This window comes from Fusarium oxysporum, chromosome 5 (assembly GCF_000149955.1).
Source record: "Fusarium oxysporum f. sp. lycopersici 4287 chromosome 5, whole genome shotgun sequence".
Taxonomy (NCBI): domain Eukaryota; kingdom Fungi; phylum Ascomycota; class Sordariomycetes; order Hypocreales; family Nectriaceae; genus Fusarium; species Fusarium oxysporum.
The window spans coordinates 208,987-228,440 of record NC_030990.1 but is presented as its reverse complement, the minus strand read 5'-3'; the positions used below and the strand labels follow the sequence as shown (position 1 = coordinate 228,440).

Sequence of the window (19,454 nt, the reverse complement as noted above, 5' to 3'; positions counted from 1 at the left end):
CAGAACCTGCACCAGGCCTATCATGCTGCGCTTTGCGCAAGCTGAAACCAAAGCCGACGTCCTCATGGCAACCTCCGATGGAGTCTATCTCGATGGAACCCGCCAAGTCAACATCATCGTCTGTGATGTGTTGATGTGGGCCTTTGCATTCATACTCATGGTCCTGCGTTTATACACTCGCGGACTGCTCACCAGGGCGATTGGCATCGAGGACTGGGTCTTGCTGGCCGCCGTTGTTAGCTCTACCACCCTATGCGGTGTCATCATCTACCGTTAGTGAAATGCCTTGTTAGAGAAATTCCTGCTGATCGCGAAATAGAGGTCAACAAAGGACTTGGCTTGCATTCAGAAAGAGTGCCTATGTCAGATTGGGTTTACCTGCGCTTGGTATGTTAATCATTGGATACTATCTCTTGACTCCAGCTAAGTCATCGCGCAGGCAGGCTGGTTGGCTATACTGTTCAACACAGTCAGCCTTCATCTGACCAAGATTTCCATCTTGTTGCTTTATGCTCGAGTCTTTACAAAAAGGAGCTACCGTATTGCCATCTACATTGTAGGTGCCGTCGTGGGCGCTTCGTTTGTGTATAACTTGACGATTACATTCTTAGCCTGCAGGCCAATCCACGGATTTTGGAAGCCGAGCAGCCAGACTTGTCTCAGTTCCGACTACTGGATTGTCAGTACTGTTTTGCATCTTGGAACAGACCTAATAGCTACAATTCTGCCACTTCCCATTTTGTTAATGCTCAACATCAACCGAAAGGAGAAGATTATCCTAGTCATACTCTTTGCCCTTGGCTTTTTGTGGGCAGTCCAAACCCGCCAACGTCAATGCATGGCTGACAAGAGTGCAGAGTGTCTGTTGTTTCGTTTCTTCGACTGCATTACTCACTTACCAATGCATCGTCCGACGATCCAATCTGGGCCAGTATCACACCCACCTACTGGGCTTGTATCGAGGTCAACATGGCTATTATCTGCGCGTGCCTGATGACTCTTAGACCTTTGGTTGAGAAATACGCGCCAAAACTTCTCCTCAGCAGATTCTCATCACGTCATCAGAACCCTGGGTATCCAAGGCGTCAAAGCTTATCAATTGAGACGCATGTCACTTTACCGCAAAGACTGAGTAATTCTTCATGGGAACGAATGACCACGGGTGAGTCTGTGGATGAGCTTATCGTTGAGGATGGGAGCCAGAGCGCGATCAAGTTAAGCCCTCTTGCAAAGGTATATAATAGCGATAGAATTAGCTCATCAAAATAGTATCGACTTGTAAGGCTCCTACTACTTACATAGAAACATAAAGCGTGGTTTTTGCAACTAGAAGGATGCCGAAAGAGTTTTGGCTCATGCTGAGATCAAAGCAATAGTTCAGAAGTTGGTCATGTTTGCAGAGGTGGGTATTAGTTGACCCAGCCGCGAAGATAAGACCAAACAGGCCCAAATGCCCTTAGATAAAAACACCATTGAGTAGTGACGAAGCTGTATCAATCATACGCAGTCAGGGCTGAATTTTCAGACTGGGGGGTATAATATATACTGTTTTTTGTTCTGGCATGAGTATTCTTGCGCAATAGAGCCGCAATGACCTCTACAATGACCCATGGCCCTCTGATTTTGGCCTTGTACTGAGTCACGAGGGCGGACACCACATGCTCGGGGACTGCCGAGCTTACTTCCCTGATAACTTCCTCGGAATGAAACACCTCTTTTGACAATGTGGAATTCAGTCTGATAAGATCTTCGGCGGATTTAGTACCGAATGCTAACACGCCAGCGCGTGATTTTGTACCTAGCAGCTTACCCCGCAGCTAAAGGGTCACCCTTGGCTATATGACAAGGGTCTGGCTACCCCATGGGGACTAGGGCAGGGATATCGAACTTAGAATTCAGGTGGACGGACAAGAGAAACATGCAGTAAAGCCCCTCCCATTTCGTCAACCAGTGCTGATTCCCACGGGTCAAAAGAGCCAATATCTCACTATTCATTATAGCGCCCGTTTTGCCTCATTTTAGGCTTCTCATCAGTACAGACCTCCACGCCATGGATTCTGCGACGACTGGTAACGCTACACCAGGCCCACGACCTCTGCGGCGGTCGGCTTTGGCTTGTACGCGATGTCGCCAGCAAAAAGTTGAACTCAGTGTCTACCCAGTCTTCGAACCAGGCTAACTCAATGGTTCAGATGAAGTGCTCTGGCGGTAAGGCGCCATGTGATCGTTGCCGGAAGGCCAACAGCTATTGCGTATTTGAACCGCCGCAGGCGGCACCACCAAACGGAAACGACGTCCCTGTTCAGCCCGAGATCCAGCCGTTGATTGTCTGCGCTACCGCACCAATTGAAGGGCCTCCAGGGTCCAGTAAATTTTCAGAGACAGGGCCAACTGTCAATTACTCGACTGCTTGCTCACAGCATGCATCGATGGATGACGCTAATTTTAAGTTCCAAGTACCTGTATCCTTGCCTTCGTTCGACTACTCAGGCAATGAACTGGCTCCATCCCAGCCAAACAGCAGTGCCGGTTTCTCTCGTCGCAAAAGAAGACGAATTTCAGACTGGCTCGATGTGGACAACCTTGACGATACGGACTCTGACACTATGGTCGGCGACAAAGATCAAGATGTCTCTCAAGCATCCTCGCCTTATCAGACAGTCAAGGAGTTTGAAGCTGCCTACTGGCGGGTGAACAGTTTAGAGGGTACCATCCCGCGAACACCGACAAGCATAGAGCTTGGAAAACCTTTCCCACCTGAAACCATGTTCCCGTCTTCGATGACTGACAGAGGGCCCTTACTCTACTGTCTAGCAGAAGTTGGTATATGTGAGGCTGATGCTAAAGATATGTTCATACTCTTCGGCGAGAGAGTTGCGTCTTTCATGCCCGGATTATATGATACACAGTTCTTGGATCTTCCGAATGATCCACTCTACGCCCTGGCAGCAATCAAGGTAATGACACGGTACCTTCCCAGCGTGGACGCATTGAGGGCCAGGGTGGACGTGGTGCTGCAAAACCTGCTCCGTAACATCCTCTTTGATGACCTTCAAAGACCATTTGCAGCTGTACTCGAGTCGATGCGTGGTCTTTCCATTCTCTATGGCTACTCTGAGGTCACGGTAGCGCGATCACAGAGCGACACAAGACAGTGCAGGGCAGATGCCCTGTCGATCAAGGGTGTAATTGAGGGCTACGCAATCAGGAGGAACATTGGTAGGCCAATACCATCAAACGCGCTAGGCTGTGTTTTATGGCTCTGGCTTTACACCATGAGCACCCAGTGAGTCGACTTGCTGGAACAGAAATCTGACAAGAGATACTCACAAGTGGATCATAGCTATGTCACGTTGCTGGGCTTACCTTCAACGATTAGTGCCGATAGACAGTTACACAGGGCTATAAATGTGGTCAAGAAGTCGGTCTCGCATCCACAAATTGATGTGCTCCTGGGCGAAGTAGATCTATGCCGCATCTCTGAGCATCGACGAATGGCCTTCCATCCACCAAGATCAGTGGATGTACCCTACGATCATGATGAGTGGCAGCGGGCATGGGGGAGGGTAGGATCGCAGGGTAAGTCATTTATATCAGTGTCTAGAGGTTTCGCATGGTACTCCAGAAACCTAACAATACATATAGGCCTATCAGTCAGCCGCAGACTTTCCTTCCATTACAAGTTTGCACTCTTTTACCATCACAAGAGTCGTACTGACTCTTCCATGAATGAAACAGAGGCGGTACTTGCGGCACAAGAGTTTATCCGCTGCATCACCAAGCTCTCGCCTGTTTCCAAAGGCAATATCAAGTACATGTGTGATTTTGGATTCGTGATGCTGGTCTATGCCTGCTGCTACGTGCTTCAACTATTCGATTGCGACAAATCATGTGAATTTCAGACACTACATCGAAGCGCGTGTTTGGCCGACATAAAGGATGTTGCTGATCTTTTGAAATCAATATCTCCAGCTGCGGGAGCTGCTACGTCAGCCTACGGCAGAGCTTTGGAGGCTGCGTGTAACAGGCTGTCTATGCATGCCTTGGCCCCTGAGCACAACATGCTTCCGAGGGAATGGGACACCGAACGAGAGTTCGATGCGGACACGGCGGGGTTGATTGATATTTTTGCTGCTGCAGGTGCAGGCACGCTGCAAACAACGTCCGCTCAGCAAAGTGACGGTCCCATGTCTGGGTTTCAGACCCTATCGGATCTTCCTGTTGGCGACCTGCTAGCATCGTTAGGCATGCCATGGCAGTGATAAATTGAGTTAGCATAGTTATAGAGAGATTTCAAGCATTAGTCCATATCGAAAAACTCGAGTGGTGCCTTATGTATTGAGGCGAAGGTGGGGGTTCTGTCGGACTCGTTGGAAAAGAAAGAAGCCGAGGAATGGCGAACAAGCTGATCTTGGCTTTCACTTCCCGGAACGGGCCGTCAAGGCCGAGGTTGCATTGCTCATTACCCCCAAGTACTATCATTTCTCTCCCCTGTAGTATTTGGAATAGGTTTTGTCTCGTTCACAGCTTGCGGACTATGATATGCAGGACCCGGGACGTCCACAGGCAATTCAATAACGCTAACGGTCCGGTAGAACTCATCGTTGATCAAGTGCGGTTTCTCTTGTCTGGCCAACGTGGGACATTTCCAATAGTTATTATATGTTGCTCTACTCATGATCCGTTGTGACACCTACCAGTTCCTATCCATGTGAATGGATTGCATGCTTCTTATCGTCAGAATTACAGTCTCACCATGATTCTTTCAACTCTTGTACTTTGCTGTATTCTTGTCTTTGTAGAAGCAAGGAGCCTTCCCTTCTTGAAACTACCCTACGGAACCTGGCAAGCTTCCAGCTTTGATGAAGTGGCCAAGGTAAAACAAAGTTGTCCGCTTAATTGATGATACATGACTGATTATTCCAGGTATATACTTTCAAGAATATCCGTTACGGCGCACCACCTATTGGTAACCGCCGATTTGCTAAGCCTGAACCTCCGGAGGCGGTGAGCGGAATTCAAGATGGTTCCAAGGGTGCCGCTTGTATGCAACTTCATACCTCTGGGACTGATATCAGCACACGTGACGAATCTGTCATACCAGATTATAGCAAGATCATTCAAGCGTCGCTGAGCAAGAAAGTTTATTCTGAAGGTGGAGCATGATAGGCCCTTAAGCATTGGACTGTCGCTGAATCCTCCTCGTTACAGATTGTCTCTTCCTCGATTTATACATGCCAGAAGAATCCTTGAAGTCGGACAATAAACTGCCAGTTATGGTCTTTGTCCATGGAGGAGGGTAGGTGGCTAACATGAAGATCCCTTGCTCATCGCTGAGTTCTGTAGGTACACCACTGGATCTAAGGACATGCTCGACGTTGTGGGATTATATGACGGTATCGGTCTTGTGAAGCAATCCAAAGGCCGTGTCATTGTTGTCACGCTCAACTACAGGGTGAGTTCAAGTACAACAATTTTCTTTCCTTGGCTTCCACTATACCCACATACGCTAACAATAGCAGCTTGGTGTCTTTGGTTGGTTGGGTGGCACGACTGCTGAACGTGCTGGTGCTACCAACCTAGGCCTCATGGACCAGCGCCTAGCTTTTGAATGGGTCCAAAAGTACATCCATCTGGTCGGCGGTGATCGCAACAATGTCACTGCGTTCGGAGAGTCTGCTGGTGGTGGATCCCTCATGCACCATCTTGCACTCGGAGGAGGAACGATACCACCACTTTTCAACCGCGTGCAGATCTATAGTGCAGGCCTGGCTTACAACTTTGATCGTAAGGGCAAGCTTGAAGATGCCTTTCAGAAGTTTTCGGCGGTGGCCGGATGCCAAGGCAAAGGCTTCTCCTGTCTACGTGCTGCAAGTCCACAGAGGCTTATTCTCGGACAGATCGCGGTAGCCGGATTGTCTTTCACCATTGCAAAGCCACAGTTCGGGCCAGTTCCCGATGGAAATTTGGTCAAGAACGCAGCATCTCTGGACTTAGCTACAGGTGAGTTCAGTTTCGCCATACAATGCACCCGCGATGAAGCTTATTGGATGTTTAGGCCGCTATTGGAAACAACTTGATTCTGTTCTCATTGCGCATGCAATAGACGATGCCGGCCTCTTCGTAGATCCAACTATCAAAACGGATGCCGCATTCCTGAAATTACTTCTTGACGCTTTTGGCTATGTCGATATTGTGGCTTCTCTCGCAGCCGAGTATCCTGCCGAAGACTACTCTTCGCCGCTGGCTCGACAGCAAGACGTCTTGAAGGACGCCGTCTTTGCTTGCAACTATCGATGGGTAACTAATGCGTTCCCGAGGAATTCGTACAACATGCAATTCTCCGGAGGAAGCAGTGGATCGCATGGCCAAGTGTTGCCCGGAGTCTTCTACAATCCAACATTGATTGTTGAGGCCAATGGTACCAACTTCCCTGTGGCCGACTATTTCGGAAACCAAGACATCTTCAACTCTTTACAGAGCTACATCGTCAGCCATGCCATATCGGGGTCTCCGAATACATATCGAAACGCTCCCGGCACCATCTCATGGCCCAAGGTGTCAGGTGCTACCTCTGAGAACCTGGGCAATGTTCTCAATGTCACGAACAATGGATTTCATTTGATCACGGATAGGCAGGGGACCTCGTCTCGGTGCGACTTCTGGTTAGCTATACACTCTGAATTGGCGAACAAGGCAAACTTGTAACTATCATCATCGGCCGTCACAATTTCAATGCGTAGTTCAGTATGAGGAACAATGATAGAACAGTCCATATTTTTACAGTTAGAAGTCCAAATCCTGTGTGCTTTTAATGGAAACACAGTTAAAAATTGGACAGTCGTCGTTATTTATACTTTACTTGAGCACCCTGCGCAGTACAAAGGGGCATTGGTCAATCTTTGCAGCAGTAAATGCACAACTCATGCAGCTGTTGGAGACTGACTTGAGTGCTTCCATGTGTTTTCGACCGATAAAGTAGACGAAACCGGCAAGACCTTATTTACCATTTAAGCAAGGAAGGGCGTGGCTCGTATTGTACACTGCTTATTCTTCTAAAAGTCAAAGACCTCAAAGTCGTTCCGAAGAAAAGGCATCTTTGAAATACTCACTTGTTCAAGCCTACAGATATATATGCTGAATAGTTAGCAGGAGAGTGTAGACAAATCTGACTTGGATAGCTCAAACGTCTGGAAATACAAAGGTCTTTAGAATCACGCCTTTGCTTGCATATCAACCTCTGTACTAAAAGGTCGCAAATTCTTCTCACGTAAAAGATACAAAAGAACTTTTGCGTACAAAGAAATCCCTCCACAATACCATATTAATTACCGGAGAGCGTAAATAGGCTCCATGACTTCCATCAAAGTTCTCAAGCTAGAACGTGTACCTAAATGAACCTCTTTCTCCTTCTGGGACCTATACATTATTAGTTTAATACCGAAATCGAATGCCATGATGAGGTTGCCTCAACTTACCTCTGAATCAGGCTCATCTTCGAGCACAACACCATCTCGATCAGCCTTTCTGTTCATAAAGTAGAAATGGATACTGATGATGAGAACTATGAGGATCTCGGCCAGTGAGCAAGAAATGCAAGCCCAAAGCCCGGGCCTGAAATAAGGGGCGTCGGAAGGTCTTGAAAGAATATTAGCATCGTACTTCACTCGGAGTAGAGCAGACTGACCTGAAGATCAGGCTACCAGCAATACCACCAACACCGCCAAGTCCCACAAGCACAGCACTGCAAGAGGCGCGCTTCCACTGCCCCCTGATGTTGTTTGCCTGGTAGGTCATAATGATAGGGAGATTGGCGTTGACTCCTGCAGCAGTGAGGAAGATGCCAAAGAAGCGGACACCAACCACACGGTGAAATCCCATCAACGACATGCCGACGATGGCAAGTACAGAGTTGAATACAATCAGAGGACCTCGGATCCTGAATCTATCTCCGATATAGCCAGTAGCATACATGGCAACTGCAGCCGCAAGCATCGGCGTGATGTTGATAAGCTGAGTAGCAGTACGATTGAACCCCATACCACTGGTGAGGATGATGGGCGTGAAAAACGACATTGCATAACCTTGAGTTGAGCAGCAAAAGAAGAGAAGCCCGAAGCCCCAGACTTTGATGTCGAGCATGTGGAAGAGAAACTTCCTGAGGTTGAACTGGGTTGGCCTGGCATCACCACGGTCCGCATTGACACGAGCCACGACCCAGGCGCGTTCATGTTCTGAGAGAAATTTCCAATTGCTTCGGCCAGAGTCGGGAAAGTCGACGAGGAGCCAGTAGCCGATTAAGGCGATGGCGCAGGTAAGTATACCTTCGATGATGAAGAGCCAGCGCCAGCCACCCATACCATTTATGCCATGCATGTGAACAAGCTGTTTTTTTGAACCTTATCAGCATGAGTGTTGCCACTGTGAGCCAGATAGACTTACACCATAAGCCATGATTCCAGCAAAGGCCCCAGTAACAGCACCGAAAGCGTAGAAAAGACCGTATCTCTTGCCCATCTCGTCTAATTGCATGATCAGACAATCGGTCGACATGTGAATGCATCACTATAGGGCGGACTTACATCTATTATACCACGTGCTCAGCAGGTAGATGCAGCTAGGAAAGAAGCCAGCCTCGAGGAGACCAAGGATAACACGCAGGGCAGCAAGTTGCTCCCATTTGGTAGTGAAGCCCATACCAATCATGACGGCTCCCCAAAGCAGTGTAATGCCAGCTAGATGGATACGAGGGCCAAGCTTGCGAACGATGATGGTGGAAGGCGGTTGGAAGATGATGTAGGTGGTAAAGAAGACAAGAGTGATAATAGACTAAGGCAAAATAGTCAGTAATGCTTTTGCAGAAGCTCTGTAAAATCAGGTGTAGCTCACGTATCTGTTGCCAATGAGCTGAAGGTCTTCCATCATGCCTGCAATGCTCGCCGCCGCTACATTGGTACGGTCAATGAGTGAAACGCAGTACATGAGACCCACGATGGGAACAAGTCTGAGGTCAATTCGGCGTATGAGTCTCCTCTCTTCTTCTTGAGTGAAGTTGAAGCTGTCTAGTTGACTCTTCTCGGTGTCCTCAAAGTGAGCGGCAGTGGTAGCTTCACCCGGTGACTTGGAGATAGTCTCGTGTTGCGACTCAAGCTGTGGGGAAGCCATTGCGGTCTTCTGAAATAGTTTGGGCTGACTGTGAACTTGGGGTAGTGTATAGTGATCTGCAAACTGCTCTGGAGACTTAAGTAGTTGATAGAGCAGATGGTGCTGAGAATCGAGAGCAAGCCACTACCGGTCCCGGGACTGAGAGCCAACACTATCAAAGTGGCAATCGGTCCTGGAGTTTCTTCCCCAGATTTACCCCGCAGTTCAGATCCTCTGAATCACGATAAAGGCCGAGTGGCGTTGCGTTCGCAATGGCTGCTTCGGAGCATCAACACTGCGCTGACCGAAGGACGAGTCCAGAAACAGATCTAGATGTTTGTTGGTCCGTTGGATTTGGACGTTATTCATCCGAGAGTCGGCTCACGCAGGGATTGGACGGACCCTTTAGAGATTGGTTCGTGGTTTCCTTGCATTCAGCTTCCCATGGGGTCAATAGTCGTGCCACAGAAAGCATTCCCAAGCCCCGGCTTGGGTACACCAATCAAATGTAACCGGCCCGTTAGCGCGTTGCAATGCAACACCCCTGAGCAAATCAGATACAAACCCAATATTGACAGAGAAAAATGAGAATTGACGAACAAACATTTGTATGAATGCTTGCTAGTGAATTTTATGTCACCCTTTGGAGCATTCCACTAGACGCCAACACGAGCAGTTTCAACAGGAGCGAGCGAAACATAGACGATTGACTAGCAAGGTAGAGCTTTACATAATTGGATAAATCATGACAGCTACTTCGGAGGACTAACAAGTTGAGAAAGTCGTCACAAGTGTATTGATTACTTAAACTATATCGATTAAATGTTAATCCTTTGTGACTAATTTTGGGTCATCATCTTCTGTAGTAAATGGCAGGGGAGGAGGAAGTGACAGTTTCTCGGGCTCAACATACGCAGCTCGGAATGTGTGAAAGCCCGAACCAACCACTTCGCATTCTTTCGTTCCTAGCTGCACTTCAGCCGTCGTATTAGGCGGGACCTTGACCTCAACAACAAGGTTTCCGTCATCAAGCTTCCAATCAACCACTATTTCACCATAAGGACACTCCAAGCTAGCAGATGCCCATGTAATACCACCCCCAGGCTTCGGAGCGATACGAAACTTCTTCCATCCTGGAAGCAGCGGTTTTAATCCTCCAACGTAGGCATGAAGCCAATCTGCCACAGCCCCAAAGGCGTAATGGTTCAGCGAGGTCATCTCACTAGGGTGAATAGTACCGTCTGGGAGAACACTGTCCCAACGCTCCCAGATAGTCGTAGCTCCCATTGTTACAGGATATAACCATGAGGGTGGCTTAGTGTTTGTGAGCATCATATAGAATAGCTGATATTTTCCCGCTTTTGAGAGTGCATGTCCTATAGCAGGCGTGCCAGCGAATCCAGTAGCAATTTTGCAGCGAGATCGATGAAGAATTAGATGCTGCAATCGTTCCACGGCGTGGTGTCTCTGAGCAGGTGTAGGGAAAAGATCGAATTGGATAGCAAGAGCATATGCCGTTTGGGAGTCAGATACGAGACGGCCAGTCTGTGTGATGTACTCCGAGGCGAAAGCAGCACGAAGCTCGACAGCATGCTTCGAGTATGTAGATGCCTTGGATGCATGGCCAAGTATAGTACATACCTCGCTCATCACATCAGTAATTCTTATCAAATAGGCATTAGCCACCAATTGAGAATCTGTGATACCGAGATGAGGCCGATCAGGAGGAGCCATTGGGTCAAGCCAGTCTCCCAGTTGGACACGCACTTGTCCCCAGAGGCCATTGGCAGCGCGTGGAATCCCCTGGTCTATCCAGCCTATCATAGTCTCATACTGCGTGGATAGTATCTCAACGTCGCCATATGCCCAGTAGAGATCCCACGGTACTAAGATTGTCGCGTCGCCCCAGATAGCCAGCGGAAAGTTAGGAACGGGCATTGCCTTTGGTGAGAAGATAGGCGGAGAACCGTTTGCACCCTCTTTCTGTTCGGCTGCGAGGTTCCGAAGCCAGCTCCTGAGTGTGCTGTAGCAATCATAGAGGAAGCAGGCAGTTGGCGAAAAGATCTGTATGTCTCCAGTATATCCTAACCGTTCGTCTCTCTGCGGACAGTCTGTGGGGATACCGACAAAGTTTCCTCGCATAGACCACACGACGTTCTCGTGAAGGCGACTAATCAGCGGATCGGAACAGGTGAGGTATCCTGTTCTTTGCATATCACTATGGATAACCACGGCGGAGAAGTCATCCAGCTGCAGCTCAGCCTCTGGCCAGTCAATAACTTCGACATAGCGAAACCCATGAAAAGTAAACCTGGGGTTCCAGTAGACTACCTCCGGGCTTGAAGATTGCCCCAGTACCACAACGTCCGTCACCTTGGCGAGGCGGAGAGTTCTGGTAACGCACTCGCCGTTCTCTAGTGTCTCTGCATGAATAAGTGTGATCTTATGCCCCGCAGGGCCTTTAGGAACTCTGAACCGCACCCAACCAACCAAGTTCTGACCAAAATCGAGTATAGCATTGCCATTGATGCTGTGAGTGATTTGGATTGCAGGCAGAGATTGGGTAGGACGGATCGGAGGCCCATCCGAACATGTCAGGCGCTCTGGGTCATACCGGCATACTTTGACTGTGCTCCAGCCCTCGTCGTTGAATCCGCCTGAAGACCATCCTACTTGCTCTTTCGCCATGTCATAGGTCTCTCCATCGTAGAGACTAGCAGTCTCTATCGGGCTGCGATGGCATGTCCAGTCCGAGTCTGACCCGATGGTCTGGGTTATCTCTTGAAAGGTCAATACGAGCTGAGCAATGACGCCAAGTCTTGAGCCCCAGATGTTATGCCGGCCTCCACCAAAGCCAAGTCTTCCGCAATACCACCCCTCGGCCACGTGAATCCCAATCACATTTTCGGTCCCTTGACGGAGAAGTTGTCCAACGTCATGTACCTGATACTGCAGCTCATGATCATATGCTGTCCATCCTGGTGCCAACACCTGATCGGAAACTTTGATGCCGTTGATCTCAGCTTCATGGATGCCGTGAGATGTGATATATAAGCGTACTTTACAAGGCACTTGCTTGAGTACAAAAGATCGTCGAAAAAGCGTTGGAGGATGAGTTTCGGTGGTTTCGACCAGAAATGGCGTCTCGATCAAGTCGCATGTCCAGTCTGTTGCTTTCAAAAGGCCTGCTTCTACTCGAAATGGCTCTGACCAAGTAGTCTCGATACGTTGCCCTCGGCTGCGCACACGAACCGTAGCTTGCTCGCCACTGGAGAGCTCCCTTGCCGGCCAAGGTACGTTGACCGAATCTGTAGTATCGAGAGTGAATATTTGAATAGCGTCCGCGGCCGGATATGAGGCCTGCTGTCTCAGGCAAACCTCTATGTCGCATGATTCTTGCGTCCAGCCAACTGTTGTCCCTCCAAATCTCCACGATATTGACGGCCTGGACGTTGCTACTCCAATCCCGGAATGGTGATGGTCAAAAGACACGTGCACGATAGTGATGGTTGTTTCTGATGCCATGTTTAGCGCTGACCAATACAGCGGTAAGAGATGAGATGCAATACTGGTATTGGTTTTATGAAGAGGTACGTTTCGTTCGGTAGTGAGCAAAAGGTCCGGCACAATGAGCTGGTATTTCTTACGTGACGCTAGGCCTTGCTAACTCGGGTCTCGCGACCAAATTGACTAGCTGGAGCCGAGGTGGCTGTCAGGATAGTGTTCGGTTAGAGCAGCCGGACCGGTAGTGTAGATGCAACCACATTAGCACGGTTAGAAGTCGGAGACGAATCACCAACCCCGCGTTTTTGTAATATCGCATGGTAGATCTTCGGTTGTCAACAGAGAGATTACTGATTACGGCCGAACCCATGATCATCACATTTCGCTTGAAGATATGCCGAGCATGCCAAGTATTACAGCGGGGGAAATTCTAATGCTGGAAGAGATCCTGGAAAGTCCGTCTCTCCAGGGCCGATGAGACTTGACATTTGTATATCTTATAAATCTCCTTGCGTTGCAATAAACTATATTTGAAACATTCCATCAGAGAGCCGATTGGACAGTCGCCTTTTGTCGTGAAACTGTTTACCATGGCGAAAACAACACTCTTGTCCCTTGTAGCAGCATGCCTCCTAATCGTCCCCTCTTCTGCGAGGCCTGAGACACCTGATATCACCAACCACTACACTTCTTTCAAGAACCCACCTGTCACCTCGCGTCCTCTCTTCCGATATTGGCTGCCGGATGCCAGTGCTGATGTGTCAAAAGTAGCTGATGACATTGCTAGTGCCGGTAGTATCGGAGCTGGAGGTGTCGAGTTCGTTCCTTTCTACCAGTATGGAGGTCATGGGGGTCGGTATCCGCCAGGAGCTGACTGGGCCACCTATGGCTTTGGATCACCTGCATTTGTTGATGTTCTCGAACAAGCAGCCAAAGCTCATGTATCACATGGCTTGAAGATGGACTTCGCACTCGGTCCTAATCAGGGCCAGGGAGTCCCTGCAGATCCTGATGAAGAAGGATTGCAGTGGGATCTGGTAAGTCCTTCATGTTCTCGCAGTCTCTTCCTATTCTTGGTCGTCAGCTGCTAACTCCTCGCTCAAAAAAGGTTCCGTTTGCCATTCAGGTTCCTGCAAATGGGTCTCTTGATAAACCCCTTCCCGGCTGGGGCACCGGAAAGCTGGTTTCCTTGGTCACAGCGACTGTCGATTCTCGCCAAACAAGGAAACTTGGCGCCAGCCCTTTCCCAGGTGCCAGTGATACACACACGTCCTTTGTCCTCGCCAATGGTAGTCTTGTGCAACATACGGATAAAGTCTCGACCGAAGGCATTGTCAAGTATAAATTCCCCAAGACGCCTGACGGGACCGAACAATGGGCTTTTGCATTCTACAGCAGAAGATCTCTCATCAAGAATCTCAAGTTTAGCAGTAACGATACCAATCCTATCTATTCCAATGGTTCGTACACGGTCGATCACTTTAGCGCAAAAGGAGCAAAGGCCACCATCCGATTTTGGCAGAACTACATTCTCAAAAATAGCAATGTGCGATCATTAATCAAGCAGTGTGCAGAAGCTGGTAAGAAATCCACCGTTTCGTCGGATGTTGTGACCACGATCATACTGACATCCTGCTACAGGCTGGGAAGATAGTCCGGAGATACTCAGCACCATAACATGGACACCCGACATTCCGAAGCTCTTCAAAAGGCGCCATGGCTACGACCTCCTCACATACTTGCCGCTTATTATGTATAAGAGCAACAACCTTGCCATACAGGCTGGAGTTCTGGGACCCTTTGAAGCCGTGCTGAACACACCGGACAAAGGCCAAGGCGTTGTGAATGACTTCGTCGAGATCCTGGAACTGTGCTATCGTGAATACATCACGACTCTCCGGGACTGGCTACAGACGAACCTCGGGCTGAACTTCAGAACTCAAGTTTCATACAACTTGCCCATGGATATGGGCGCTAATGTCCCGTTTGTCGATATCCCCGAAGCTGAAAGTCTGGGGTTCCACGATAACCCCGACGCTTACAAACAATACATTGGACCAGCAGTCTTGGCAGGCAAGAAGGTTGTTTCGAATGAACTTGGTGCCATGCCTGGGAGACCTTATTCTCAGCTTCTAACTGAGCTGCTCTTCTCTGCTGACGCGGCCTTCACTGCTAACACAAACAAGTTTGTTCTGCACGGGCAGCCATACAGTGGCAATTATTACAACACTACATGGCCAGGATACACCCCCTTCCAGTACGGCTTTTCCGAGCTGTATTCTCCTCGACAGCCCGCATGGGAGCATGGTCTTGATGAAGTATTGGGCTATCTTGGGAGAGCACAGTATTCAATGCAAATGGGCGTAGCAAATCTAGACGTTGCTATATACAACAAGGTGGCCAAAACGGACCCTCTCTGGACTTACAATGTTTATGCTGAGAATGATCTTGAGAGAGCTAGTGAGTTGATGCTTAATCGTTATCGCTATCCAAGACTAACCCTACTCAAAAGGCTACACCTATGCCTACGTCACTCCAGCAAACTTCAAGCTTCCGCAAGCTTACGTCGATAATAAAGTCCTTGCGCCAAAGACGGGTGCCTTTAAAGCACTGGTCCTTCCAGCCCGCAGCAATATCACCCTACAAGCTATAGAAGACATCACAAGGTTCGCCAAAGCTGGATTGCCAGTCATTTTGGTTGATTCTCCCGTGTTCCTTCCGACAAACCGACGTGGTGAAAAGTTTAAGACATGGGATGCATATAAGAGCTTGCTCAAACTACCATCTGTCCACCAGAGCAAGAAGAGTAAAGTTGCTGCTACTCTTCAGTCTCTGGGGATAAGGCCAAAGGTCACAGCTATCTCTGACAAGCTATGGAAGCACGCACGTAGATGGGATCCGGTAAGTGGCATGGACTTGATATTCATACTCGGTGCATCACAGCCTTCAACCGGGATCGTCAAGATTGCCTCCAACGGTGTGCCTTACTGGTTCGATGCCTGGACAGGCACCCAAGAGCCAGTTCTTTTCTACAGCGCTGATAGACTTTCTGGAACTATCAACATCCCCTTGTCACTAGCAGCCAACCAGACAGCCATCATAGCCGTAAGCAACAAGCCGCTCAAGTACGTTGAGACACCAGTCGTCCACATTTCCAAGAAGCCGGCTGGTATTTTGGGGGGCAAGCTTACAAACAGGCACGAGATAGAGCTTCATGCTACCTCAAGGAGCTCTGGTGGCAGGGTAACACTGAGTAACGGAGCTTCACATTCTATCAAGTATTTTGACTCGCCCGAAGAAATACAGCTCGAAAAATGGACCTTGACTGCGGAGCATTGGGAAGCGCCGTCAAACTTTTCAGATGCATCTGCGATTGCTTCGAAGCGTAACTCGACACACACATTGACAGCTCCTCTCAGGTCCTGGACAGAACTCGGTCCAGAGCTCACCAACTCTTCTGGCCTTGGTTACTACAGCACATCGTTCACGTGGCCACCCTCACAATACTCTACCAAGAACCTCGATGGTGCGTACGTCAAGTTTGAGCCAGTCATGCATGCTATGAAGTTGTGGGTGAACGGAAAGCGTCTACCTCCTGTCGACCCCAGGAATCCCGTTGTAGATCTTGGTCCTTTTATGAAGCGTGGAGAGAATGAGATCTTGGCTGTTGTCCCAACTACAATGTGGAACTATGTTAGAAGTCTTCTTCCCAGGATTAGGAATGCAGGTGATATTCCGCTTGAGATTTCAACTCAGGATATCCAGCTGAAATGGCCGACGCCGGCTAAGACGGACAACGGGTTGGTGGGGAGGGTGTATCTCGTACCTTATCACAAGGTGACTTTGAGGCTCTGAGACTTTGATTGGGGGCTTGGGTATGGAGACAAATCAAGGTTTAATCAAGATGGATGTGTATGTATTTATTCAGCGTGCGCTCATGAATAAGCATCGCCCACCAAGTATTGTGTGCTTTTTATCTGTGTTGGCAGCCAAAGGTTTAACCTTACAGGTAGCAATCAGCTACATAGTTGCATCACCCACTAAAATTCTTGGTGTATCAGAAGAGGAACAATAGAGATTTGCAATAGAGTCCATGAAGAGTTTTTTCGTGTAGCCGTGATACATATCTCATCAACTGTAAAAACAATCGTCAACTGTGAGGGCATGTGCTAACATACTCAAATTGTGGCAGAAGGACACGCAGGAAACGGCCATTAGTCGGACTTAAGGCGGCATTGTGTGTATAGGCGGTAGTTTGCGAGTTTCCCCACTGCATCGAGATGACTTTCGTCTGCCAGGCAAGCTACAGCGAGTGGTAATGAACGATCTAGTTTAATCTAATCAATCTTGAGTACCTTCCTTCGCTAGAAACTTGATCTTATAAACGAGCTTCGGCACCTCTGGGGTGAAAACGATAACTCAAGCTCTTCTGGTCTCCAGCATATTGGCCGACCTGGAACAGGATCGAGCGAGCCGTGAGCCTAAGGTCGCCTTCTTCCCAACGGCGAAAAGGAGCGAGAGATGTCTTTACTTGCACCCACTTTGTCTCCTGTCCCGATAGCTCAACTACCTGAAATCCAGCAAGTAGGCGGTTTGGAAAGTCGTGTTGACCTGGTCCTAGGTCCGGGCAGCCATAAATCTGCACCACGCAGTGGCCTAGCCTAGACCCAGTATTTCTTACCCTTGCTCCGACTTGCAGACTGAAAGTCTCGTCCAGTGAGGAAGTATCAAAGTCAATGCACTCAACTTCAAAAGTTGTGTATGATAGACCGAAGCCTAGTGGGTAAGCTGCCTTGACGCCCATCTTATCGAGCATCCTCTGACCAAACCACTTGTCGTAAGTGACTTGGTTGGCGTCTGGGTCAAACGAAGGTAGATGGACTTCTGTTCGTGGCATGCTCCAGGGAAGGTGGCCGCTTGGATTGGATCTGCCAGCGAGGATATCGGCTAAAGCCCTTCCATTTTCACAGCCATTGTACCAATGTATGAGTATCGAAGGAACAATATCGTGCCATTCCTCGATGATGACAGCACCAGCGGTGATGATGGATACGATAGTTCTTGGATTGGTCTTGACAACAGCCCGAATTAACTCCACGTCTTCTGGTGCGAGACGAACACTTCTGCGATCGCCGCCAACTGGACGACTTGCTAGATCATCCTCCGGCCGAGCGCCAGTTCCAGCCTGAGGGCGATGTGAGACATCAGCCGCCTTGGCTCTACCTTCAACAACCCGCTGCGCTTCTGGAGATCCATCAGGTTGAGGAAGCAGCGCCAGAGCCTCTCCGTCATTCTCCCACGAGGGCTTGAGGAATTCTCCTTCGTCATCGCCGTCGTAGCCAACCATTACTATGGCCACTTCAGACTTTCTTGCCGCTTCCACTGCAGCCCTAATGTCTCTGGATGCTGAAAGGGTGATTGATGTATGTGGGAGTTGCTCTTTCAGGCCTTGGTAGGGAGAGATAACTTCAGGGCAGTGGACCCAAGATGAGGCGCGATCGCCAGTCAGTGCAGAATCGGCGTGTCTACCAACTATAGCGCAATTCTTGATGGATTGCGATAGAGGAAGAAGTGGCTGTTCATTGATGAGGCCATTCTTGAGCAGAACAATGGCTCTTGAGGCAACAGTCCTCGCCAACTCACGGTGTTCTCTACCAAACACGACTGCCCTTTCCGGCTCAACCGATTGGCGATTGGCATAGAACGTCAGCTGAGTTTGTATGATACGGCTGGCTATTCTGTCAATATCAGACCAGCTTATCTCTCCTGACTCAAGGGCAGGACGCAGAGATGTCTGCCTGCGATTCTGGAAAGGGCATTCGATGTCGAGATCCGCTTTAACTGACTTGACTCCGTCTCGCAGACCAAACAGCCAGTCTGTAATGACGATGCCCGAAAAGCTCCATCTCTCGCGCAAGATGTTACGAATGAGAGCGACTGACTCGCCTGCCCATTCTCCGTTGATAGAATTGTAGGCCGTCATGATGGAGAGTGCACCAGCCTCAATGCACTGTTTGAAATGGGGCAGATAGACCTCATGAAGTGCACAAGCGTCGATCGACACGTTGACACGGAATCGAGCCGTCTCCATTGAGTTGAGAGCGAAATGCTTGACGCATGCCATTACATTTTCCTGCAGACCGCGAACATGCGCAGTCCCAAACTCGCCCAAGAGAAGAGGATCCTCGCCGTAAGTCTCTTGCACACGACCCCAAGCTGGATGTCGTGGTAGGTTTACGCAGACGCTTCCTACGCAGTTGGCTCCATAGGCTCGAGCTTCGCGACCGATGGCTCGCGCGACGCTTTCCTCTAGTGCGGTATCCCAGGTTGCACCTCGAGCTGTGCTGCACGGAAAGACGGTGGCCTGGTTGATGTTGACTCCTCGAGGACCGTCGCAGTATTGTACGCCTGGGATTCCCATACGATCCAGTTTTCCGTGGCTATAGGGTCGCTTTGTGTATTCGCCGCCAAAGAGATGGGAGAAACCTTTCCAGAAAGGCGGGTCGCCATGTAGCAAACCCAGTTTCTCATCTTTGGTGAGATGTTGAAGCAAGGTTTGCGCAAGTCTTGGGGCGTCCTTTCCGCCCTGGAGCTGTTTGACTGCTCGATGGAAATTGAGACTCTCCTCCATATTGGCTAGGGAGTGGCTAAACTGCACTTGAAAGTGGCTTGGCGATCAAACTGGCAGAGGCACAAGGCGGTCTGGGCAATCTTCTGGATGGATTGTTCGCTGGAATTACTGCATTTACTCGCTACTCATGTTATAGTGGCTTTTTCTTATAGTTACAATCTATACAATGCCCCTC

General features: G+C 49.2%; 6 protein-coding genes across 6 annotated transcripts; 3 read left to right on the top strand and 3 right to left on the bottom strand.

Moving 5' to 3' along the window:
* Positions 1–22: 22 nt before the first annotated feature.
* Positions 23–4,277, top strand: FOXG_15256 (uncharacterized protein; the record flags this gene model as incomplete). The annotated part of the gene is made up of 9 exons (XM_018395338.1): positions 23–272; positions 320–387; positions 424–556; positions 619–679; positions 858–1,233; positions 1,331–1,402; positions 2,001–3,286; positions 3,344–3,579; positions 3,646–4,277. The coding sequence occupies 9 exons, from the start codon at positions 23–25 to the stop codon at positions 4,260–4,262; spliced, it is 3,099 nt and encodes a 1,032-aa protein (XP_018255175.1). The 3' UTR covers positions 4,263–4,277.
* A 479-nt stretch (positions 4,278–4,756) lies between these two features.
* Positions 4,757–6,708, top strand: FOXG_21868 (uncharacterized protein; the record flags this gene model as incomplete). Its single annotated transcript, XM_018402242.1, has 6 exons — positions 4,757–4,876; positions 4,927–5,083; positions 5,212–5,299; positions 5,347–5,455; positions 5,523–6,003; positions 6,059–6,708. 6 exons carry the CDS (start codon positions 4,757–4,759, stop codon positions 6,706–6,708), a joined length of 1,605 nt encoding a protein of 534 aa, XP_018255174.1.
* Positions 6,709–7,328: 620 nt separating this feature from the next.
* Positions 7,329–9,165, bottom strand: FOXG_15253 (uncharacterized protein; the record flags this gene model as incomplete). The annotated part of the gene is made up of 6 exons (XM_018395337.1): positions 7,329–7,412; positions 7,479–7,638; positions 7,688–8,385; positions 8,443–8,522; positions 8,583–8,829; positions 8,890–9,165. The coding sequence occupies 6 exons, from the start codon at positions 9,163–9,165 to the stop codon at positions 7,329–7,331; spliced, it is 1,545 nt and encodes a 514-aa protein (XP_018255173.1).
* Positions 9,166–9,969: 804 nt separating this feature from the next.
* FOXG_15252 (uncharacterized protein) lies at positions 9,970–12,669 on the bottom strand (the record flags this gene model as incomplete). Its single annotated transcript, XM_018395336.1, has 1 exon — positions 9,970–12,669. One exon carries the CDS (start codon positions 12,667–12,669, stop codon positions 9,970–9,972), a length of 2,700 nt encoding a protein of 899 aa, XP_018255172.1.
* Positions 12,670–13,238: 569 nt separating this feature from the next.
* Positions 13,239–16,503, top strand: FOXG_15251 (uncharacterized protein; the record flags this gene model as incomplete). The annotated part of the gene is made up of 5 exons (XM_018395335.1): positions 13,239–13,685; positions 13,757–14,228; positions 14,290–15,108; positions 15,161–15,549; positions 15,592–16,503. The coding sequence occupies 5 exons, from the start codon at positions 13,239–13,241 to the stop codon at positions 16,501–16,503; spliced, it is 3,039 nt and encodes a 1,012-aa protein (XP_018255171.1).
* A 523-nt stretch (positions 16,504–17,026) lies between these two features.
* FOXG_15250 (uncharacterized protein) lies at positions 17,027–19,279 on the bottom strand (the record flags this gene model as incomplete). Its single annotated transcript, XM_018395334.1, has 1 exon — positions 17,027–19,279. The coding sequence occupies one exon, from the start codon at positions 19,277–19,279 to the stop codon at positions 17,027–17,029; it is 2,253 nt and encodes a 750-aa protein (XP_018255170.1).
* Positions 19,280–19,454: the final 175 nt, after the last annotated feature.